Source organism: Mytilus californianus, unplaced genomic scaffold (genome assembly GCF_021869535.1).
Source record: "Mytilus californianus isolate M0D057914Y unplaced genomic scaffold, xbMytCali1.0.p SCAF_19, whole genome shotgun sequence".
Taxonomy (NCBI): Eukaryota; Metazoa; Mollusca; class Bivalvia; order Mytilida; family Mytilidae; genus Mytilus; species Mytilus californianus.
The window spans coordinates 6,977,587-7,003,772 of NW_026262667.1; the positions used below are offsets into that span (position 1 = coordinate 6,977,587).

A 26,186-nucleotide genomic window follows, 5' to 3' on the forward strand; every position below is an offset into this window, starting at 1 on the left:
AAAATTAGAGAAGCCCATGCAATTATTCTAGACATTTTGAAGGATCTACAAAAACATGTAGGTCTAAATCTGTAAGAGGAGTTGATTATTGAAATATTCATATCACAATGGATAAAAATTATGGATAATGAATATTTAATGAGATTCATTGCACACTAGGTAAATTTATTGTTGATAAAAACAGTCAATATAGATGAAAAGTCATCTTTTTTTCATTAAAAGTGTGGATACAAATAAATGTCTAATCTACAAAAAATGTATCTTCTGTTGTATACTTGAAATACAGCCAATCTATGAGGATTGTAACCAAGTACTGTAAATTCAGAAATTATTGCGTGCATTTATTATTGCGAATTTTGTTGAAAGGACTAAAATGCGAGATTAATTATTGCGATTTCAGAAAAATGTACATACAGTTATATGTATCAGATATAAGAATGCGAGTTCTTATTAATGCGATACTCTTTCAGTCGCATTAATAAAAACCTCGCATTAATTTCTGAATTTACAGTACTGATATGACAATTCTTATGTGTATGATTAATGCCCAAAAGTGATGAAAATGCTCAACACATGTATGGATTAAATAAATATTGTATGTGGAAAACCTGCTCTTATCACAAATTGAAGTTATTTTTAGAATTCTATTCAATTTACAAAAAAAATTTAATCTCCATGGAAATCAGATGTGCCAATGCTAATACAACTGCATACCAAATATCATTGACCTACCACTAGTGGTTCCCCATAAACTGACCTTATCACAAACTAATACATTGTTGACGCTGTCGACTGTGCCAACGCCATCGGAAACAGCATATCTAAGCCTTGCTTTTCGACTACGTCAAGACGAGACAATAAAAAAATGTACCTAAAGGGATTTCTTTAAAAAAATACTACTTATGTATCTTAGTTTCTTACTATTATTAAATTGGTTAACATACAATAATAGCAAAATAAAAGAGAACAAACAAAAAATTCAGATGATTTGTGATACTTTACCATACAAAAAGGTACAAAAACATACATACTCTTTGGTCGGGTTGTTGTCTCTTTGACATATTCCCCATTTCCATTCTCAATTTTTTAGTATATGATGACACATTTTTTCCACAATCATCTCTATAAGCATAGACCGGTAATAATAATCATTATCATGATTATGGAAGCAATGTGAAAATGACTGATATGTTAAGGTATAATCATACTATAATGACTACATCTGAAGAGATTCATGTGTTTACATCAACCAATGAATGCAATACATAACTATCATGCCTATATACCTATTTACAATTGAAGGTTAAAAGTTCAACAAAGTCAATTTTTAAAGTAAGAAATATGTGTCAGCATGATCTGCTGCAGAAGCAACCAAATTTGTAAAGACTTTATAGTTTTTTATAAATGAACTTTAATGTTAAACCTCAGACTTTAAAGCCTGTAATGTATCAGTGAAATATATGACCTTCATCCTATGCCATTTGGTCAGTAATGTATTTGCATAAAACACGAATATTTCAATAATTATCTAAGAATTGGTTGTGGCCATGCATGCACATGTAACCACTGAGAGTATTCAATGCATTAGATAAGACAAAATTGCATGTTTTTTGATATTTGGAGAATTGGATGTTGATAAGATAGCTTTGATATTTTTTGTTCAATTTAATCTTTTAAGATAATTTAGAGATTGAAATAAAATACAGACAGCTGCCCATTGTTATATAGACTGTATATTGGCCTCTAGTTGTCTTTTGCTTATTTGTGTCACTGGGTTGCTGCCTCATTAATCATCTAAAACATTTATGTCGTCATTTTACCTGACAATGTCAGACATCGAAAGGAAACAACATGGAGACAGAGATCTGGAAAAAAATTCCTAGACAAAAGACTATAAATCTAACAGGTTTAAAGTAGGAATCTATAGAAGAACAAATCCTACTGATATTTTATAATTAACCATTTATCTTAAACATAACAAGTTAACAAACAATATGTACAAAACATGCCTCATTATATAAATACCAAATATATAAAACCCTTTGTATAAAATCTAGAAATAAATCACTTAAGTCTATTTTTCCTAAACACCATGAAAATTGGATTTCTAGAACAAGTAGAACACCAATAAGAATAACACAGATTTCTGGAACACATTTTGTGTCTATATGGTCCAAATTAAATATTTTTTGAACTCTCAATATTTAGAACATCCATTATAATAGAATATTTTGTGTGGTCCTTTTGACATTATGACATTCTAGAAACTAAATTTCTATTGTTGTTAATAAAAAGTTTAAACTGTAAACATTTAATTAATAGCCATTAATAAGGTTTGCCCCCTAAATTCCTGAAACTCTCAAGATAATCTTGTTAAACGTTAACATTAAGTTAACCAATAGCTTAGTACATATAGTATATCTGATCCTTTCTTTTCAATGTAAAATTTAAATTAAGTAATAGTAGTAACATCTTGCCATTACCCAAAAATTTCTTACAATTTTGAAACATTTAAGCCTGGGAAAAAAATCACCCTTAAAAATCAAACTCAATCCAATTACAATGTCATGAATGTATTCATAATTTATTTTTATTTCGAAGTTCAAAAAATAATAATATAAACTAGAAAACATGAGAACACAGCTCAAACATCCATATCACCCCTCCCATGTACGCCTTTTTTTCCTATAATGTAAACAATATTGAATTTAGAGGTACACAAAGGGGTCATGTTATAAAGATTCTTTGAATTTTTCATTAAATCAACTCGGATGTATAGCAAAAGATTTAGATACAGGATGCATATCCCTATGTGTAACAGTAAAAATATTACAAAGTCCAAGTCTTTTTTATTGGAATTAATTGTACTGACTAGTTTTTGAATTAAATAAAAAAAAAAAAAGATACACTTTATAAATTGAAAAATCATTATCTAACATAATAGGGAGCCCACATATCTTTGAAATTACCTACCTAAATCAATACTTATTCAATGCAAATAATGTATGTAATACATATCCTCACCAGCCGTGGTTTTGTAAGTATTATGAAATCCCACATTGAGTATCAAACCGATCATAGATATTTTAGTACTTAGGCTATAAAATAAAATCAGGGCTGATCTTTATCTTCATTTACTTTATCTGCTAAAACCATCACTGCCTCCTTACGTTGTTGGTCCATTTCTCTTCGTCTAACCTCTGTATAACCTCCTGATCCCGCCAGCACTACAGCATTACTGGTCCACCACAGAGTCGATTTAATATCACCGTAATAAGTACATGCTAAAACAGTCTGAGCACATGCTTTAGCCGTGCCGGATATATTATGTGTTAACGGAGAAGTAACTTTGATCTGTAGTCCAGTAACATAGCCTATGGCAAAACCAAACACTCCACCTAATGTCATGTAAAACCAAAAGGACAGATTTCCAAGTTTGGGGAAAAATATGACCTCCGGTGCCTCTCCAAACAATGCCATCAGTGGAAGGAAGAGAAAGGATGCATTGATGTTATTATATAATGTCAGTCTCCATATATTATTGTCAACCAATGGCAGAACTTTCTTTGTATATATAGAATTCATTGCTACACTAGCACTGGCTAAAACTCCAAATACTACACCCATAACTGACAATGATCCTACAAATAGAGAAAATATTTCATTTAAAAAACATTAACTTAAACCACTATCTGCAATGGTCTTTTGAAAGCGAAAAATCAGTTCATTCAGTATCAAAAGTTCTTTTATCAGCTGTGAGCTGGATATATTAACAGCGTGTTTTTTTATCAACTAAAAAAACTTTAAATAATCAGTGTCCTTCTCCAAAACAGATTTAGAAACTGTTCATCCTAATAGAATATTCAATGAAAGGTAAATTTGCTAAGAATGTTAGTTAATAAAGGAGTAGGCCCGGTAAGACCCCTTTTTGGCCCCAAAATAAAGCATTTTTACATTTTGTTTAAATGTAAACTTTTAGCTAATTATTGGAAAGCAGAATACTTTAGTTTCGTGTTGAAGACCGTACTTTGATCTATAATGGTTTAAATTTTGACTTGGATGGAGAGTTGTCTCATTGGCACTCATACCACATCTTCTTATATCTATTATATTAATTCACAAGGTAACAGTACCCTTGAAGTCATGTCACCCTATCTACACACATTATTCTGACTCCCAGCCAACCAGTCTATCTAATTCACAAGGTAACAGTACCCTTGAAGTCATGTCACCCTATCTACACACATTATTTGGACTCCCACCCGACCAGTCTTTGCTCTTACCTCTAAATGCTGCATGCTTAGTGGAGAAGCAGCAAATACCAATTTCAAGTCTTTGGTATGACCTGCCTGGGGATTGAACCTACGACCTCCCATACTTGAGGCCCAGGGGAGCATGCTAGTTCAAGACCAATGAGGCAGTATTTTCAATTTGGTTACCATACTTATGGAAAAAAGTTCTGTATACTTTAAATTCAGAATTGTTTTTTTACTTATTGCACAAAAAAAACCTTGCATTTTAAAATTTTGATAGCGTTATTTGTATGCTGCATTTACTGAAATGACAATGATTAGACTGGCATTTTAGTCCATTCTTCAAAAATCACATTAATGAATGCATACAAAAATTTCTGAAATTACAGTATTGTATAAATAACCTATTTTCAATATTAGATAAATATTTACCTGCTACTTTTTCTTGGTCGACGCCCATGAAAAATCCACATATAATTATACCACAGCATCCCATTGCCTTCCACGATGTTGTTTGTTTCAGAATGAAGTAAGAAAACACCTGTAAGTAAATTAACAGTTTTAGTATACATCAACGATTTGGATTTTAAAGGGCAATAACTTAATTCTAAATATGACTGGACAATGTCAATCTAGCCCTTTTTTGGGGACTGATATGGTACTTTTATTCACTATTCATTTCATACCTAGACCCCAAGGGTAACTGGGGAATAGAAATATGGTCACTACAGGTCTTCTTCCGACCAGCAGTAAAACCCTTGGCAAAGTGGGGCGTCCGTTTGGCTGTGCAGGATGTTCAAGTACCCAGCCACGTCTGATCAGAATGGGGACATTAAACTGATGCCTCGTGTAGAAAGAGTGCCATGCTCTCTGCATGTTAAGAACCCGGCTTGTAACAACTCTTTGAGGGGTCCGTAATTGGCCTGTTGCAAGGCAAAATGTCTATCCCTATATCCATTATACCCTCATTTTCAAGTGGCAGTCAAAATTCCCTGACCTTCATTCGGGTCAGTCTTTAGTACAGGACCTACTTTTGTATTTAAATTTGTTAATTTTTTCTAGACAGATAAAATTATAAATGATAAATAAATGCCTAATGTTATCTTTGTCTGAAAATGTTATCACTGCAATGACTATGACAGTATGTTGAATTATTAACCACAAAGTCATAGATGACTGAATTTGTTTCAATGTAAATGCATGATACCAGAGTTGTGAGCATCACATATGTAACATCAATGATTTTCATCAGGTTAGCTTTAGATCGATATAATAATATACTTTATATACTGAACATTTGCATTCAAAATCTTGCAAACACTGAAGCACTTGCCACTGGACAGACTAACAGTCCACCAAATGAGAAACAAAGTATATTGTCTGACTGTTCATGCAGTTAGTAATACTAAGTATCCATTTAATTTCTTATGTTCACTAAGCTGGAGAATTATACACTTCTAGTGAATGACATGCTCTTTGTTAATATCTTTTAAAATTCAAAACCACAAACCTTATAAAAATTTGACAACAAATAAAGAGAAATCTTTCACATTTTTATTAGCTGGCTGGACTTAATAGCATGATCTGTTTCCAATATTTGGCATAAATCTTACTGTAAAATGACAATCAGTATAGACATACCTGTATATCATGATAGGGCAATACAAAATACATTTATAATCTACCTACCACATTGAATACTGTTGTTAATGATCTGCCTACATAGTAAAATGCCACACCAACAAACTTCAAACACAAGTTGTTAAATGATATCATGGATACAAAAACAATGGACAGAGGTAGTGTCTACAAAAAAACAAAAACATAACAATTTTATAAAATCCAAATCAAAGTTCTTACAGTATTGTGTTCATGTTTACTTTATCAACAAAATGTAAAAAATTATCAAAATCTAAATAATGCTTACCGTTATTGGTCAAAGATAATATTTGAAAATCATATGAGATTTGGCAAAACCAAAAAATGAAGTTTCCATGTAAATTGTGAAACAAGAGTGCACACGCTGAAATGTCTCGCCTTCTTTACTGACCATTGATTTTATGTTGATAGTCCTAAATATAAAGCTTTCCTACAACTATCACATTAACTTAACATGATCCAAGAAAATGAGGTCAAGGTCAGATAAACCAAACTGGAAATACATGTACACCTTACAATCATTCCATACACCAAATATGCTTTCAAAATAGTTGACCTATTGCACATAGTATCTAAGATACAAACTTCACCAGGAAAACTTAACGTTGATCATTGGTTCATGAAAATGTGGTCAAGGTCGGAGGAACCCTAACAGACAGACATGTACACCTTACAATCATTACATGCTTTAAATATAGTTGACCTATTGCATATAGTATCTAAGAAACACACTTAACCAGGAAAACTTAAGATTGACCAATGAACCATGAAAATGAGGTCAAGGTCAGATGAAAATTGTCAGACAGACATATACACCTTACAATCATTCCATACACCAAATATAGTTGACCTATTGCATACAGTATTAAGAAAAACAGACCAAAACACAAAACACTTAACTTTAACCACTGAACCATGAAAATGAGGTCAAGGTCAAATGACACCTGCCAGTTGGACATGTACACCTTACAATCATTCCATACACCAAATATAGTAGACCTATTGCTTATAGTATCTGAGATATGGACTTGACCACGAAAAACTTAACCTTGTTCACTGATCCATGAAATGAGGTCGAGGTCAAGTGAAAACTGTCTGACAGGCATGAGGACCTTGCAAGGTACGCACATACCAAATATAGTTATCCTATTACTCATAATAACATGAATAAGAGAGAAATTAAGGATACTAAAAATCTTAACTTTTTTTTCAAGTAGTCACTGAACCATGAAAATGAGGTACAATGGACAATGAAAGAAGTTGCAGGCTCGACAAAAAAACCCAGAGAAGGACAATTGAATAGAGCAAAATGCATTCTTCATTCAGGGTTTTCACTAAGGCGAGTCCATGAGTTCAGGACTCATGAAAATCTGTCTGAACTCATCACTTTCAAACTTGGCAAGTTCAAGGATGCATCAAGATCATAAAATGTTGTAACAACTGAGCACATATATCATCATTTATAACAAAAGTTTAAAGATAATCTAAATTTGAAGTCATTTTACTTGCTCTCTTTTATCATGGGAGACTGAAATGATAAATTATATAGCAAAATATATTTCATCTTCTCAATGTGGGACTAACCATGACCAAAAATAATGAGTCCCTGGACTGACCTGCAAAATCCTTAGTGAGAACCCTGTTCATTGACAGGCACATAATTGAAATAAACTTTGAACTTTAAAATACTTACTGCTCTGCATATCTTTAGATCAAAATCAACCTGTGGAAAGGTGACATGATTTGGGAAGAGCTTCGACAGGTAACTCAGTCCAAGACATATCCCGACTGTTACAACACACTGGTACCATGTGATAAATAAAGGGGCGTTCAACTGAAAATATACAATACATTTATCATGTTTATACTCCAAACAAGATTTTTAGATTAAAATAAAGTCAGGAAATGTAATTAACTTTGACCCTCATAATTTTGAACCATTTTATTATTCACCACTTTCTATCAAATTACTTGTAACTGTTGCGGCCATTGGTATTAAGATTTATGTAAGCAAGATACTCTATCCATTTGATTTCCAATATTAAATGTGTATTGTATATATATTTTTGTGTATCCGTAGCAACAGTCTGTGTTTATTTTTCCTTATACTTTGCAAAAGGCAGAATTGAAATAATAAACATGATAAATGTAGATTTCAAACGCCTTAGTGTTACATGTACAATGAACCTGCTCTCATGTTTGAAACTTTCATTTAAAAAAAAAACTATATTTTTCATCTCATTTTTGGGTAAAACTGCATCACATAAACTTAACATGATCCAAGAAAATGAGGTCAAGGTCGGATAAACCAAACGAGAAATACATGTACACCTTACAATCATTCAATAAACCAAACATAGTTGACCTATTGCTTATAGTTTCTAAGAAACAGTCTTAACCAAGAAAACTTAACATTGACCAATGAACCATGAAAATGAGGTCAAGGTCAGATGAACCATGCCAGACAGACATGTACACCTTACAATCAATGTATGCATTAAATGTAGTTGACCTATTGTTTATAGTATCTAAGAAACAAACTTAACCATGAAAACTTAACATTGACCAATGAACCATGAAAATGAGGTCAAGGTCAGATGAAAATTGCCAGACAGACATATACACCTTACAATCCTTCCATACAACAAATATAGTTGATCTATTGCTTATAGTTGAAAAAAAACAGACCAAAACACAAAAACTTAACACTGAGAAATGAACCGTGAAAATGAGGTCATGGTCAAATAAAACCTGCGAGACTGACATGTACATCATAAAATATTTCCATACACCAAATATAGTTGACCTATTGCATATAGTATTAGAAAATAAGACCAAAACTCAAAAACTTAACTTTGACCACTGAACCATGAAAATGAGGTCAAGGTCAGATGACACCTACCAGTTGGACATGTACAACTTACAATCATTCCATATACCAAATATTGTAGACCTACTGCTTATAGTATCTGATACATGTATATGGACTTGACCACGAAAACTTAACCTTGTTCACTGATCCATGAAATGAGGTCGAGGTCAAATGAAAATTGTCTGACGGACATGAGGACCTTGCAAGGTACGCACATACTAAACATAGTTATCCTATTACTCATAATAAGAAAGAAATTAACATTACAAAAAATGTTGACTTTTTTTTCAAATAGTCACTTAACCATGAAAATGAGGTCAAGGACAATGGACATATGACAGACGGAATCTTCGTAACATAAGTCATCTATATACAAAGTATGAAGCAGCCAGGTCTTCTAGCTTCTTAAATATAAAGCTTTTAAGAAGTTAGCTAACGCAGTCGCCGTTTCACTATCCCTATGTCGAGCTTTCTGCGACAAAAGTTGCAGGCTCGACAAAAAATATTGTGATTTTGATGGTGAAAACACTTTAACTTAATTCTACTGTAATTTATATACATTTTGTGTATTGTTATGCAATTCAATATGTACACTCTTTAATCTATGACAGAATTCTGTGATTAAGTTGTTATTAAAGCAAAAGGTGCTGACAGTGCTATTTTTAGCTATGACTTCTACTAATATATAAGGAGAAACACTTGCTGATTTTAACCAAATATTTTCATTGTATATCTTTGTTTACTAAAGTTTTCATGAAAAAAACCTGTTCTTACCTTAAGATCCTCACTGCTCAACAGATACTTGTTAAGAAACACCATAGATATGGACACACACCTAAATAATATACAGAATTGTATTATTTCAAGCCAAATAGATCAGTTCACATTTTCACTGGACATCAGTTTTTTTATAAATCCAAAGAGAAACACTTTTTAGCAATTAAAACAGACATTTGTTCACTTTTCAGCAAATAAAAACAGACATTTGTTCATAAGCCCCTTAAAATATGTAGGTCACAGCTCCTATTAAATGAGAAGTCAAGGCTTAAGGTTGCTGGTCAGATTTGACCATGTTGGAGTCACATGTATGCCTGGTGTGTGTAAACATTAAAAAGGCATGTATCACATGCGAAAAGCATGGGAGTTGTCAACAATGTAATTATGAAAAATTCGTAAGGGTTCAGCGGAACCCAGTGTCTCGCCTACTTTTGCTGTTAGTCGCAGGCTCAACAAAAATGGGGAAAAAATTATTAAAAATTTTCCTCTAGATACTATATTTTGATTGTAAGAAGTTCTGTTCAAGTTTGGTAAAAATCCAACATGTCCAAGAAGGTTTATGAATCTGATAAATGTTTTAAAAACTTTAACTGCAGACTGTACGTAATGTTAACTGGAATAAAACTAAATCCATTTATAAGTAATATAAGGAAAAACAGGAAATAAATTTTTACAAAATTTCCTTCTAGATTCTAGCTTTTGATCATAAACAAGCTTCTGTTCAAGTGTGGTACAAATCCAGGATAGTTTAAGAAAGTTATTAAAATTTGAAAAACTTTAACCACAGAGTGAATGTTATGTTAACTGGCAGAAAAACTAAGTCCATTTATGAGTAAAATACGGATAAACAGGATTTTTTTTTTTACAAAATTTTCTTCTGGATACTATCTTATGATTATAAACAAGCTTCTGTCCAAGTTTGGCACAAATCTAGGATAGTTTAAGAAAGTTATTAAAATTTTAAAAACTTTAACCACAGAGTGAATGTTATGTTAACTGGCAGAAAAACTAAGTCCTTTTATGAGTAAAATGCGGATAAACAGGATTTTTTTTTACAAAATTTACTTCTGGATACTATCTTATGATCATAACCAAGCTTCTGTCCAAGTTTGGTACAAATCTAGGATAGTTTAAGAATAAAAGTTATTAAAATTTGAAAAACTTTAACCACAGAGTGAATGTAATGTTAACTGGCAGAAAAACTAAGTCCATTTATGAGTAAAATACGGATAAACAGGATTTTTTTTTTTACAAAATTTACTTCTGGATACTATCTTATGATCATAACCAAGCTTCTGTCCAAGTTTGGTACAAATCTAGGATAGTTTAAGAAAGTTATTAAAATTTGAAAAACTTTAACCACAGAGTGAATGTAATGTTAACTGGCAGAAAAACTAAGTCCATTTATGAGTAAAATACGGATAAACAGGATTTTTTTTTTTACAAAATTTACTTCTGGATACTATCTTATGATCATAAACAAGCTTCTGTCCAAGTTTGGTTGAAATGCAGGATAGTTTAAGAAAGTAATTAAAATTTCAAAAACTTTAACCACAGAGTGAATATTTGTGGACGCCGCCGCCATCGACGGAATGTAGGATCGCTATGTCTTGCTTTTGCGACAAAAGTCGCAGGCTCGACAAAAATAATATCAGTTCACACATTTCCTTTATATACATTGTGTACTACATGTACATTGTAAGTCTAGTCAAACAAGAAATGATTGTAACAGGATGCTGTCTCCCAAACGAAGCTCCCATAATTCGTAATTCCCAGGGTCGCCTGACATTGGGCAAAGTCCAGTGAAAATTGGTTTGGTCCAGTAAAGTTATATGCATAAGTGATGCCTGGGGACTAACCCTGTATATCATTCAAATCATCTTGACTTCGTTTGGGAGACTTAATTATCAACAGACATGCTCCTTGTAATTAAATGTAGGCATAGAAAATCTGTGGTACTCTGAAAGCAAGAGCAAGACTTGATTCTTCAGATGGTATCTTAATAATGGCTAACAAATATACAATTTGTATCCCCATCAGCTGATTTAGGTTTTCTTAAATCTAATAACATAAACCGTACCAATTTGTCTGCACCAGATGCACAACTTCGACAATCAATGTCTCTTCAGTAATGCTTGAGGCCAAAATATTTGAAAATCCAAAGCTTATTAAAAAGATGAAGAGCTTTAAACCAAAAAGTATAACCAAAGCCGGGTAAGGAATCAGAGTTTTGAATGAGGGAGATATATTCCTTAATTTAAAATAATTTCCAAAATTTTGTAATAGCAAATTTTAATAACAAAAAATCTGTATTTTCATGCCAGTACTGAAGTACTGGCTACTGAGCTGGTGATACCCTTTGGGGACTATCAGTCCACCAGCAGAGGCATCGACCTATTGGCAGTGAACATAAATGGTACCAATTTTTCTGCACCAGATGCAATACATGTCTACTGATTGGAGATTTTGTGTAATTATTTGGGTAGGTCTTGGACATAATATATTGGATCATATTGACAGTCTACTTTTGCCAGGATCAGTAGACATAAATGTTTAGTATTTTGTTTCTCTCTCTTTTTTGAACACTGAGACTGTCGTTAACATTTAATGTAATTACTTTATTACAAATATTTAAAAAATGGCCACAATGAAAGATACTACTTTTACTTCTTATATTCATCTAACATTGTGAACATATAGGAAATTTAAAGTGTTGACAATTTTATGATATTCTTGGCTTTTACTCAATATGGCTTGCAAGCACTTATATATAAAGTTATGGCTTGAAATGTTAAAACAAAAAAATATAGTTTACAGTGATTTTGTCATGTTTGTTGTCTTTAGACATGTTAAAATTGTGTGGATCAAACGATAACCCAAGCTATACACTTTTGATCTTCATTGAAAAATTATTAAAACTTGTCTGTACCAAGTCAGGAATATGGAAGTTGTTATTCACTTGTTCCGTTGATCATTGATCGATAGCATTTGATTGTGTCAGTTAATATGGACTGCCCTTTTTTGAATTTGCCTTGGAGTTCAATATTTTTGTTATACTTTTTTCTCATTATAAACTTACATATTAAAGATATTGATTAATGCATAACTACAATCAATTTTGATTTGATTAAATATATAACAATAAGATGTGGTATGATTACCAATGAGACTTATGTTTATTCAAACACAATCAAATTTAGTATTGCATATTTTATGTAAGGATTTTAATATCACTATCAATGTTCTTGTTTTACAGTTTTGAATCATTTTTAATTATCATTTTTTGCTCATGAAAATATAAGAGATAAATAAACTGTTATCACAAAGATATGTCTCGCCTTTTTGTAATTTTGATAATGCAAATGTTGAAATTAAAATAGCAATACTTTAACATGAAAGTTATGCAAATATTCAAAGTCAATAATCATGACTGAAGGTACATGGCTAAAAATCTCCATGGAAATGAGATGTGCCAATGCTAATACAACTGCATACCAAATACCATTGACTTATTATAAGACGAGCCCTTTAAACAAACCTAAACACAAACATTAACTTGTAAGCTATGTAAATGTTTCAAAGTCAATGAACTATGACTGAGGGGGTGGGGCTATATAATCTCCATGGAAACGATACTTGCAAATGCCAATAAATTTGCATACCAAATATCATTGACTTAACATTAGCAGTTCATCTTAAACGGATCTACATGATGCTAATCACAAACTAATACATGCCGTAAACTAAGCAAAAGTTTCAAAGTTAATAGACTATGACTGAGGGGGGTGGGGCCAAATATTCTCCATGGAAAAGAGATGTGCTAATGCTTATACAACTGAATACCAGTTAACATTGGCCTACCACTAATGGTTCCCCTTGAACTGACCTAATCACAAACTAATACATGTAAACTAAGCAAAATTTTCGAAGTCAATAGACCATGACTAATGGGGCGTAGCCAAATATTCTCGATTGAAATGAGATGTGCTAATGCTTATACAACTGCATACCAATTATCATTGACCTACCACTAACGGTTCCCCTTAAACTGACCTAATCACAAACTAATACATGAAAACTAAGCAAAACTTTCAAAGTCAATAGACCTTGACTGAGGGGGCGGGGCCAAATAATCTCCATGGTAATGAGATGTGCCAATGCTAATACAACTGCATACCAAATATCATTGACCTACCACTAGTGGTTCACCATGAACTAGACCTTATCACAAACTAATACATGTAAACTAAGCAAAGTTTCAAAGTCAATAGACCTTGACTGAGGGGGCGGGGCCAAATAATCTCCATGGTAATGAGATGTGTCAATGCTAATACAACTGCATACCAAATATCATTGACCTACCACTAGTGGTTCACCATGAACTAGACCTAATCACAAACGAATACATTGTTGACGCCGTCGCTGCTGCAGGAAACAGCATACCTATGTCTCGCTTTTTTACTCTGTCTTCTTCAGTTTCGGAAAACCATCAACATACTGATGTTTACTTTCCGGCGCATGCCTGGTAAAATTTTTTCAAATTTATGTATTTATAAATACAGTTAAGCATAGATTATCAATTTTTTTTGTATTCCATATTTTTGTATATTTGTTATATTATTGATTTTTACAATTTTTCTTTGTTTTTAGGTTTTTCGTTTTTATATAGTTTTTCTAATATTTCATTTTTTATTTTTATTTTTAATTTAAGATAAAAAACATGATTGCCTGATTACTTCAGGTGTGGATAGGTATCAAGGAGCACATCGTGAGTGAGTGCATTCTTGAAGGTTTCTGTGGTGGTGTTTTTTGTTATGACTGAGGATAATTTGTTCCAGTCTTTAATTGTTTGACAAAAGAAAGAAAATTTGTAGCTGTCTTTGTTACATTGGATTTGTCGGTAAGCATCTTTATTGGTGAATCTTGTGTTGGACTGACTCTTTTGTAATAAATTTTGCGATGGAATGGCAATATTTTCGTTTTTAATTTTGTGGAACATTATTAGCCTTGTTCTTAGTCGGCTTTCTTGTAATGTTTGCCATTTCATGGTGTCTAGCATCTTAGATACACTGCTGGTATTGTGATGTCTGTTACATGCATACATTTTGTGTACCTTGCCGCTCGTCTCTGTACTTTTTCTAATGATCTAATGTTTTCGCTTGTATAGGGGTCCCATACAGTACAGCAGTAATCTAATTTGGGTCTTATGATGGTTTGGTATGCTCTTTCTTTTATTTTTTGTGACTGGACTTTGAGATTTCTTCTAATAAAACATAAAGATTTATTTGCTTTAGCGGCTGTTTGTTGGAAGTGGGTGTTCCATTTTAAGTCTGAAGAGATTGTGATACCTAAATATTTAGCATGTTTTACTGTTTCTAAGATGTGCCCATACATGTTGTAGTAGAAGTGGATAAGATTTCTTCTGGTTGTTATATATATATGTTCATGATGTTGCATTTGTCTGGGTGGAAAGACATGAGCCAGTCTTGCTCCCATTGTATGGCGGCTTCTAGATCTTCTTGAAGCTTGAGGCAGTCGTTTTGAGATTTAATTTGTCTGTAAATTATACTGTCATCTGCGAAGAGTCTGATTTTGCTATGTTTGATGTATTCTGGAAGGTCATTTATGTAAATAAGGTAAAGTATAGGTCCTAGCACTGTACCCTGTGGCACACCCGATGTGACTGGTACTTTTGAAGATGACATGTTTTCTAAAAGTTACTGTTTGAGTTCTGTTTGAAAGAAAGGATTCGACCCAGTTTATGATTTGATCTGATATGCCAAAGTATTTCATTTTATATAGTAGTCTTTTGTGTGGTACTTTGTCAAAAGCTTTGGCAAAATCCATGATTATGAGATCTGTTTGTATGTACTTGTCATTATTTTGTGATAATTCATGAATGAGTGAGATAACTTGAGACTCACATGATCGCTTTGCCCTAAATCCATGTTGTAATTCATACAGTGTGTTATTGGTTTCGAGATGTTGCATCATGCTGCTTGCAAAGATGTGTTCACGTAATTTGCAAGCTATGCATGTTAAGGATATAGGTCTGTAGTTACCTGGGTTATGTTTATCCCATTTTTTTAATACAGGTGTGACATTTGCGTGGTTCCAGTCAGATAGTACTTTGCCTGTTTCTAATGATCTGGTGAATATTAATGTGAGGATGTCTGTACATATCTCAATGTTTTGTTTGAGTACTTTGCCTGCGATGGTGTCAGGACCAGTAGCTTTATTAGGGTTTATGTTTTTGATAAGTTTATAAACACCATCCCTAGATATTGTTATGGTTGTCATTTTGTCAAGGGGAGACAAAAACGAGGTGCCGATTTGTCTTGGTCCCGAAATGTCCGAAACGGTGCCGAATTGTCTTTGGAAAAAGGTACCAACATGTCTAGGTGCCGAAATGTCTTGTTACCGTGGTACAGACTACACATGTGCAAGGCATCATTATCCTTATTTAGATTTGGAGTAATAAATGGTATATAATTAATTGTCAAAGCAAGGCCTTAAATATGTGCATATACTCTTAGCATCCTTGGTCCAAACTAAAATGCCTTAAATGGTTGCAATAGCAGAGAACTTGCTTATAAAAACGTACCAATATGTAGCTACAACAGCAGCTATCGTAACGTATTGTCTCAGTCTTGACTCCATTTTATGGCTTTTGTAAAAGCCTAGCGGTCCTCTCCTCATGGATTTTTGCAGGTTCGGGTTGACTAGTTTGGACTGTTGGCACGTCAATAGGTCCGGGTCACGTTAATGTTTTCATCTCTTGTATGGTTAGCTCAATTCCGGATTTCCGGATTTAGTGGTTTGAAATTCTTGATTAGATCTGGTGTATTTCAGCAGTTATAAGTTATTTTTTGATACTGAGCAAGGATCAGAACATTTAGATTGTAAATAAAATTTTATAAAACTCTATCTTTGGACACATTTATCTATTCCGCATTTAATAGAATACCCGATTTGAGCGGAGTTTTAATGTAGCACCGTTCATGGTCATGCAGACGTTTGTGTTTCAAAAAGAAGGGTCAGCTCTCTGACCCTCAATATCATGCCTCAGAAAAAGAATATATGTAATACAAATAACTTGTATAACATAACCCCAAATAGAGAAAGTTTTTTCCTGTTTAAAGACCGACCATCTAGATTATGGAATTTTAGCGCAAGAATTGCTTGTTTTGTAGTCATAAGTTACAGCAAAATTTGGGCAGGTAAACTATTTAAACACACAGTGGCACACACATATAATATGAGACAGGCGTTACCTGTGAAAGGGGAAGAAGTCTGTATGCATTATTTTTTTTAATTCAAGCATATTTTAACTTTAGATTCTGTTAAAAATGAAACGAAAATACGGAAACGTTTCCGATGTTGGTCCTGTTGTTAGGGATTTTAGTTGTGACGTCATTTTCAATGTAAACAAAGAAACGCTATGATTTCATTAGTATGTTGATTTTTATATTGATTTTTAGTTTTATTGATTTGCTTACTGTTATAAGGTAGGTCCCCATAACATTTTACTCAAATCCCTAGCCTAAACGATACCGGAAAAGATTTCTGCACAGATGCAGGAAAATAAAAAAAAGTCTGAAAAAAAAAGTTAACGATTTTGAGTTCATTAGTAGATTGATTTTTTTTTTTTTTTTTTTTTTTTTTTTTTTATTGATTTTACAGTAATCATGGTAATTGGGGACTGCGTCCCCATATTAGACCAAATAATTATGACGTCTTGAAAGGCCATTTTAGCCAAAAAATAAAGTAGCCTTTCAAGACGTCATAATTATTTGGACTAACACATATATGCGATTTGAATAAAGTGGAAGATGAACTTCATTTTTGATTCAGCCATGCTGGATCTATGCGATCACTCTGGTTTTTGAGATGGTGCAGAATACTAAGTTGAAGACATATCATGAAACTAATTATGCGTATTTATGACTTGCAGAAACTTTCTACACCATATTTTAATCATCAACTGCCAACTTTTGACATGTTATTTGCCCTTAAATTAAGAAAAGATTGATAAGAATTTCGAAAGTATTATATTAGTATATCTTATGCTTGTGTAAGTTGTTGTTCAATGAAATGTAGGTCAACATGTGTATTAATATATCTAAGTTGATTCCCACACTTTTTTGAAATGGTATTACTCCAATTCTTTCAATAGGCAAGTAAGAGTCAGTATGATTATCAACTGTCATGATTTTCAAATAATTACAATCAAAGGTGTAAGTATAATTGGAAACGACCCCAGGCTTAATTCACCACATTTAATGTATCATGACCTGTTACATAATTAAATAGACACAATTTATTACACACCTAACTGAATACACAAATTCTTGACCTCAATAGTAAACCTACAAATGTATTATTTTAATCTACACTACACTAAAATATTCTGTTAATTTTGCTAGCTAGCTGAATGATTAATCAGATGTGGGTTTTTTTTCAAAGAAAAGACAAAAAATTCAAAAAATATGTAATAAAAAATGCAAGCATATTTTATTTCACCTGTAAAATCATTGTCATTATCATCTGACATAAGTCAATAAGTTACAATTATCAGAAATTTGATTGAAATAATATACAAAATTGCATAACTCTTACCTGAGCATTTTCTGCAATAAAATTTATTTGTTTGTTCTACATTTATATCCCATTATATTGCTATTTAACAGTAATACACCAGTTTGACATTTAACTGCGCATGTCTAATCTAATTAGCCAAACTATGAAATCACGCGATAATTTCCGAGAGTTCATCAACTGGGGGCTAACGGTTGATAAGCAGTGACCATGCAGACTTGGAAAAAAATCATCTGCTTAAATGTTTGCATTTACATGTTAAAGCAACATGAGCATCATTTGAATCAAAATATAAAAATTATATTGACGAGACAACTTTATTAACAATGACACATTTAAAGATTTTAAAACGGACTACTGCTGTGTTGTTGGTTGCGGTAATATACGATCTGATATGCCGCCTGGCTTTAATTGTTCCTTTAATTGTCACAAATTCACGCTGAGGTCGTTCACTTAACGGGAAGAATAAATTAGATAAATAAGTTGGGCTCACTTCATCTACATTGTATTAGGTCATAAAATAAGAAGTCAATTAACACCTTAGCCATGTGGAATCCTCGTTTTACCTTGTACAATCTCACCAGGTGACAATTGATAAAAACGTACCCTTATCTATACATACAGTTACTGATAAAGGGCGACTATATGATTGATTTATTCAACTTGACGATATTTAAAATGTTAACCCTCGTACCTAATTTATACTTATTTATCATGGCCAGTACAGACCTTAATGCCACTGGGAATATTTTAATAATTTAGGAGGGGGGTCATTCAGCAATTTGACCTTTTTTTATGGCAAAGCGTGGTAAATATAGGATATTCAATTAATTGTAATGGCATGAAAAATGATAAAGTTGAAAATATGTAGAAAATTACTCTGGTTTCTGGGACTGAACCTCTGCATAGACGAAGTCGATCATGAACATAGCTTAGAAATTAAAATGGTATTGAATGCATTGTATTATAGTCTGATGTTTGAAATTAAAGATAAACCTGTATTTCTAATACGTATTTTAAAACTGCTTTTATATCTCTCTTCATTATCATGGCTGTTTAAAATATCACTGACGCAGAAATATTTGAAGCAAATGTACATTCAAATAAGAGGATGTGGTATGAGTGCCAATGAGACAACTCTCAACCCAAGTCACAATGTATAAGAAGTTAACAATTATAGGTCACAGTACGGTCTTCAACACGGAGCCGAGGCCCTGTCTACTACATGTCAATTTTTTCTGTTGGTATTCTGAAAGCATTTTATAAGAGCTATATCTTCCCACATTTTATTTTGATATTCTAGCTAAAATTCATTTTACCTTCAAATATTCATATAATGATACCTCAAAATTTTTTATCTGTTTAGTCCATACAAAATGTTTCATATTTTTACAGCCTGTAGCTTAAAATCAAAACTCTGTGACCTATCATTGTGTTTTTCATATTTTTAACATATCACAATATATACTACATCTTTGACAAAGGATACAAGGACAAATTCTATCAATTTTGTTTTACACTTTCATACTACTATTTGTGGAAATTTCGATTATTTAGTAATGCTGGTAACTTGTCCTTGTACCCATAAAATTTCACGTAAAAGTCACCATAATAGTAACCTGTTTTTTTTTTTAAAAGAAAATTAAAAGTTCGAGTCTATGATACTAAACCTATATTTAGGCCGTAACCCCTTTACATGCATGTCACAAGCTGAAGATGCAAAAAAATATTTCAGAAAAACTGCGAATTGATACTGGAACAGAACTGAAATTAAATGTATTTTCTTTTTATCGAATACTTTTCTCTTTTCAAGAAAAATCAAACTGATATACTGCAATGTACATAGCGCAGTAGGCAAAAGAAAGCAATAACAAGATTAATACTTTTTTAAAAACCATTTTACTAATATTTAAACACAACTGTTAGCAACAAGATGACTTATTTTCAGGTTTGAATTGTTTTGTGTCGGGACCTTTTGGAGCTTACTATTCGGTATGGATTTTTTCATTGTCGAGGGCTGTATGGTGATATATAGTTGCTTTCATCTGTCATTTGGGTCTGGTGGATAGTTGTCTTGTTTGCAATCATACCACATCTTTTTATTTTAAATTTGTTAATCAAATAAACGATTATTAATATCTTAAACTTAAATAATCTCAAGCATACACCATGAGAGAGAGATGTGTAATATTAGTTGATTTATTATTGTGTTGCTAAATATTAGAGTCAATTTGATGTAGCCCCCTGTCACGTATGATATCGTTAATTATCGCGGGATTTAAGCTCAAACGCGCATAAGATTTCGAGATCAGCGTTGATAAGTCGCTTATGTGAAACTGGTCTATTGGAAATATCTCATCATAAAAAAGTAGTTATTATTTTTTTTAATTTTTGCAATTGTTGTTGAGAAAGTGCACTTCTAAGGCCTCTTTCTGGAATTTATTAAGCCAGTTATTATTAATGGCATATAAAAAATATATTACTTATTTGACAATTTCCCTTTCCATTCTTGTAAAAAAAAATCTGACAGAGTCTAAAATTGAAATATCTATATATATCAATATTTGCATTAATATTGTGAAATTCCCTACCTTTGGACAATAACATAGAAATTTTACAGTAAGATTGGAAATGAAAAGAGAAAAAAATATTGAAAAAAGTATGGTCAGAAAGAATATCAGACTAGCTATAAATATGGCTGGATGATGGATCACAACATCGACGATGCTTTGATCTTATAGAATGTCCTGCATACTCTGAGGATAAAGATTTGTTATTTGATCTGATATTTAAAGAATATAAAAATTTTTACTCCTTAGATATGGTTAATAAATTTATTTGGTCATTAAACTGTGAGTCTATTAAGTGGTTAAAGTGGTACATGATTGTGTTAAGTGTTCTAATGACAAACAATGACATAATATAAACAATCCAATTTTTTGCTAAAGGAACTTCTGAACATAAATTCAAGCTGGTAAGTATCTTTATTTATGGCTAATATGTTAGTACATTAAAATTTGTATCGTATAGTTAATAATTTGACACAGATAATGCTTGCGTATGTCCAAACTTAAAAGTTGTGATTCGTTTCTTATGCTTAAAGAAAAGTGATTTGTTTACTGTCTGTTACATCACATATTTCAATATGATATAAACCTGCCATTAATTATTCTGAAAAATAGCTACATTTGCACACAATTAAAGGTAACTGAAAATTCTGTGTCATGGTTTGGTTCAGTAGAGTCATGGTTTAGTTCATGTTCGACATGGTTCAGTTCTTTGATTCATGTCGTGTATGATGGAAGAACAACGATCAAAATAAACAGACATTATACAAGTGGATCTGAGTTTCACATATTAATGTTGATAATATAGGATAATATATTAATGCATTTCAATAGCAAGTTTTCTTTAAAAGTAGGTTTATATGGAATACAAAAAGGACCTAAGAAAGCACACAGTAATATATAATAAGTAGATGCGGTATGATTTCCAATGAGACAACTATCCATCCGAGACCAAATGTCGTACATGTTAGGTCGCCATACTGTCTTCAGCAATTAACAAAACCCATACCTCTTAGCAAGCAATAAAAGGCTCGAACAAAATTAAATGTGAAGCAAATTAAATCAGAAAACCAACGGCCTGATTTATGTTCAAACCAAAAAGCGAAAAACAAATATGATATACAGTAACACACGACAGTCACTGCATTACACACTTTTGACTTACGACAGGCACACACAGAATATGGTGGCCTTTAACTTGTTTGCGGAGTCCCAACACTCTCCTCACCTTAACCTGGGCAGTGGTGTATTAGCCCAGCAAAGAAGAACAAGCTATAAAAATCAGTTGAAATTGACTTTGACTTATCAGATCGATACAAAGCAAAATAATCAAGTCAGATAAATACCAAAGACACAAAGAACCGATCTGTGAGTATTTGCATTAACTGGAAGTTCCAAGCCAATAACAACTAATAGAAAAATCATGAATCCAAGACACGTTACTTTTTTTTAATTTCAGAATAGCAGAATAGGGAATTCGCCCGGGTTGCCAATACTCATCTTCATCCATCTTATTCTCTGCTATTAAGAACGACGATTTCTCGTCTAGTCGTGTCAAAAATTAGGCCGTACACAGTTTAAATGTACTTGTACTAACATATAAAACATGTATCTTGGAATTTAAATAATTTTTTGCAATCAACTTTAATAATGTACATTTTAATTCGCATACTAAATACTAGACCAACAGAGCTTTTTCTGATATTATCGAAACTTTATTGCATAAAAGGAAAAAAATGCTTAAACTGGTAAAGCGATATTCCACAACACTCTTATACAATATGACAAAAACTTAATTATTTTTATTCTTTCGTAATAATAATTGATAAAATTAACATGATATCGACATATTTCTAATTCGAAATTGTGATCTTTCATATATTTAAATTCGTAACTTTGAAAGTAATTTTTTTAGTAATTTCACATATAGTTTATTAAGTCTCCCGAAGACTTATTGGTTTTGCTCAGTTCTTATTATTAGGTCTTTCCACTTTTCCGTGGAAAGACCTATTGATTTTGTTCTGATTATTATTTTTTTCTTTTCTTCCGCCTAATTTTTGTTCTTGTGAGGTATTGTTGTTTCACATGATGTTGCTTAGATATTTGGTATATGATATCGAACAGTTTAGACGCTTTTAAAACTGACACCATGAATCGAAGACTTTCCGTTGTAAGAGTTATCTCCCCGAACACTGTTTTTCTTGTGTCCACTACTCCTTCACAACCATAAAAGATTACGACAAATTTATTTTACCAAATTGCTCGCTATATCTTCAGGATGTTGAGTTTGGTTTTCACCGAGGCGTTCCGGAGACTCCATATGAGAGTTATTTCCCCTTATGCATTTGATATAAGTGATATGCATTTCTAACTGGTATACCATAAGTGATAGAGACCTAGGTTCTTTTGATTTGAGGTCCTTGGTTAATGACCTTGAAATTGAGCTCAAGGTCATAGGTAAATTTGTCGTTCTAGATTTTGACCTTTGCTATTACATCATATGTATACATGATAAAGCCATGGGACTTTTTGCATTAGGTTGCAAGCCATTTGACCTTGGAAAATCCAACTGGAAGTGACCTTGTGTAAACCGGAAGTAGCTATTTTTTGTACTTATTTAATATAAAAATATATAAAACCATATATATTTGGAATCAGTGTCAAGTAAACATTCAAATCATACCGGAAGTAACATTTTTCAAACAGGATGTGACAAATTATCTCCCTTATTTAAGCAAAAAATGTATAGAAACCATATATTTTTGGAATCAGCGTACAATAAGCTATCATTTGACGCTGGAAATGACATTTTAAACCGCATTTTAATATTTTCATATCAGAATAGATCTTTATGGGTGGAAAGACCTACAATTGTTCTTTGCTCAATTGGTTTTTAATTCTTCTTGTTCTTCTTCTTCTTTAATTATTCTTCTTCTTCTTCTTCCGCCGCTTTTAAATTTGAACTTGTCCGCACCCGTTCTCCAAAACCGCTTGTCAGATTAACTTAGGGTTTCACAATATGTTAGACTAACATGTCTAGTGGTGCAATCAGGGTTTTGTTTGTGCAATGGGGTTTATAAAGGGGTACTTTGAGGGGCAAAAAGAAAGGAGGGTTTTACTATAGAACCCTATGGGATTTTATTTTTTAAAATTTTCAAATGATTATAAATTGAAAACCGTTTGTGATAGACACAATCTTTTTAATTGAAAATGTTCTAAATGATAAAGCACATTATATGAAATAAAAGGTTAGTCCCCAGGGGTCACCCCCACCCCCTGCCATTTAAGAAAGTTCTAATATCTTGTAAATGGTCGAGATCCCCACCCCTAAACCATATATATTCTGGTTTGTCATGCTAAGATGGTTTGAATGATATACAGGGTTAGTCCCCAGGGGTCATCCCGACCCCCTGCCATTTGAGAAAATTCTAATATCTTGTAAATGGTCGAGATCCCCACCCCTAAACCATATATATTCTGGTTTGTCATGATAAAGCACATCAAATGAAATACAGGGTTAGTCCCCAGGGGTCACCCCAGCCCCCTGCCATTTAAGAAAGTTCTAATATCTTGTAAGTGGTCAAGATCCCCACCCCTAAACCATATATATTCTGGTTTGTCATGCTAAGATGGTTTGAATGATATACAGGGTTAGTCCCCAGGGGTCATCCTGACCCCCTGCCATTTGAGAAAGTTCTAATATAATCTTGTGAATGGTCGAGATCCCCACCCCTAAACCATATATATTCTGGTTTGTCATGATCAAGCACATCAAATGAAATACAGGGTTATTCCCCAGGGGTCACCCCCACCCCCTGCCATTTAAGAAAGTTCTAATATCTTGTAAGTGGTCAAGATCCCCACCCCTAAACCACATATATTCTGGTTTGTCATGCAAAGATTGTTTGAATGATATACAGGGTTAGTACCCAGGGGTCACCCCTCACCCCCTGCCATTTAAGAAAGTTCTAATATCTTTGTAAGTGGTCAAGATCCCCACCCCTAAACCATATATATTCTGGTTTGTCATGCTAAGATGGTTTGAATGATATACAGGGTTAGTCCCCAGGGGTCATCCCGACCCCCTGCCATTTGAGAAAGTTCTGATATCTTGTAAATGGTCGAGATCCCCACCCCTAAACCATATATATTCTGGTTTGTCATGATAAAGCACATCAAATGAAATACAGGGTTATTCCCCAGGGGTCACCCCACCCCCTGCCATTTAAGAAAGTTCTAATATCTTGTAAATGGTCGAGATCCCCACCCCTAAACCATATATATTCCTGTTCATCATGTCTTGAACATTTGAACGACGTATACGGTCAGTCCCCAGGGGTTCCCCCACCCCCAATGTTCTAATATCTTGTAAATGGTCGAGATCCCCACCCCTAAATCATATATATTCCTGTTCGTCATGCCAAGATGATTTGAATGATATACAGGGTTAGTCCCCAGGCATCACTAATGCATATATCTTTACTGGACCAAACCAATTTTACACTGGACTTTGTCCAATGTCAGGCGACCCTGGGAATTACGAATTATGGGAGCTTCGTTTGGGAGACTTCGTAACAGCATCCTGTTACAATCATTTCTTGTTAAAAAGATAAGTTTTAACTGTTGTCCATGTTACAGGGTTCTCACTAAGGATTTTTGAAGGGGAGTCCAGGGACTCGTCATTTTTTGGCCATGAGAGTCCAACAGTATAAAGAAGAAGATATTTTATTGCAATATAATTTATCATTTTAGTCCCCATGACCTAATAGAGCAATGAAATGACATTAAATTCAGATTTCTTTTAAACTTTTGCTATAAAATGATGATATGTGTGTTCAGTTTATACAAAATATTTCAATCTTGGTGCATCTTTGGACTCACCAGTTTTGAAAATGGTGAGTCCAGACAGATTTTCATGAGTCCAGGACTCATGGACTCACCTTAGTGAGAACCCTGATGTTATATTACATGTAACATTTTATTCCATTGATGGTTGAAGACTGTATGGTGCCCTCTCGGTATCGTTTACTGAGGTTAGTTTCCTAATTAGGTTACTGTATCATGGTCATATAACCCCACATCTCCTTTTATTCATAGCCATAATCTGGTTCAAATAAAAACAACAGATGTATAGTTTGCTAGACGCCGCTCTATAGCAGAGTTCATCATGGACATATGGAGAAAAGAGTCTAGGTGAAACAGAAGCAACGGTTTCTGTTTTTGTAATTTATTTTATCGAATGCGAGTTAAAAAGGGCAGTGGTTATATAAATTCTATCTTAGGAACACACCAAAAGAAAAATTTATAAATGTACGGCCAAGTTTGCCGATTACGCCCACCTAATTTGGTTAAAAAGGCTTTTTTTCTTCTTAGTCAATTGGTAAATTGATTGATTGTTGGCGTTTTAACGCCACTTTTAGGCTATTTCGTGGCGGCCAGTTTTTATACGACCGCAAAAAA

General features: G+C 33.0%; 2 protein-coding genes across 3 annotated transcripts in view; one reads left to right on the forward strand and one right to left on the reverse strand.

The window, feature by feature from the left end:
- Nucleotides 1-499: 499 nt before the first annotated feature.
- Nucleotides 500-16,347, reverse strand: LOC127727185 (GDP-fucose transporter 1-like). The gene is made up of 6 exons (XM_052234629.1): nucleotides 16,166-16,347; nucleotides 9,559-9,619; nucleotides 7,606-7,746; nucleotides 5,943-6,059; nucleotides 4,686-4,794; nucleotides 500-3,641 (listed from the first exon to the last, which is right to left on the reverse strand). The coding sequence occupies exons 1-6, from the start codon at nucleotides 16,258-16,260 to the stop codon at nucleotides 3,112-3,114; spliced, it is 1,053 nt and encodes a 350-aa protein (XP_052090589.1). The 5' UTR covers nucleotides 16,261-16,347; the 3' UTR covers nucleotides 500-3,111.
- Nucleotides 16,348-16,541: 194 nt separating this feature from the next.
- The window catches only part of LOC127727186 (tafazzin-like), a 36,664-nt gene continuing 27,019 nt past the window's right edge, over nucleotides 16,542-26,186 (forward strand). Inside the window, exon 1 of one of the 2 annotated variants that reach the window (XM_052234632.1) lies at nucleotides 16,542-16,781. In XM_052234632.1, the coding sequence (XP_052090592.1) occupies nucleotides 16,622-16,781 (160 nt within the window). In that variant the 5' untranslated portion in view covers nucleotides 16,542-16,621. The remainder of the gene's footprint in view (nucleotides 16,782-26,186) is intronic. The other variant, XM_052234630.1, reaches the window with a different exon arrangement.

What these genes read in the sequence shown, in the direction of transcription:
- LOC127727185 (XM_052234629.1), bottom strand. Translation starts at nt 16,260, where the DNA reads ATGAGGAGAGGACCGCTAGGCTTTTACAAAAGCCATAAAATGGAGTCA. An exon ending in TGAGCAGTGAGGATCTTAAG is followed by an intron (nt 7,747 to 9,558) that starts GTAAGAACAGGT and finishes GTATATTTTCAG; the next exon opens with TTGAACGCCCCTTTATTTAT. An exon ending in TAACAACAGTATTCAATGTG is followed by an intron (nt 4,795 to 5,942) that starts GTAGGTAGATTA and finishes ATTTACTTACAG; the next exon opens with GTGTTTTCTTACTTCATTCT.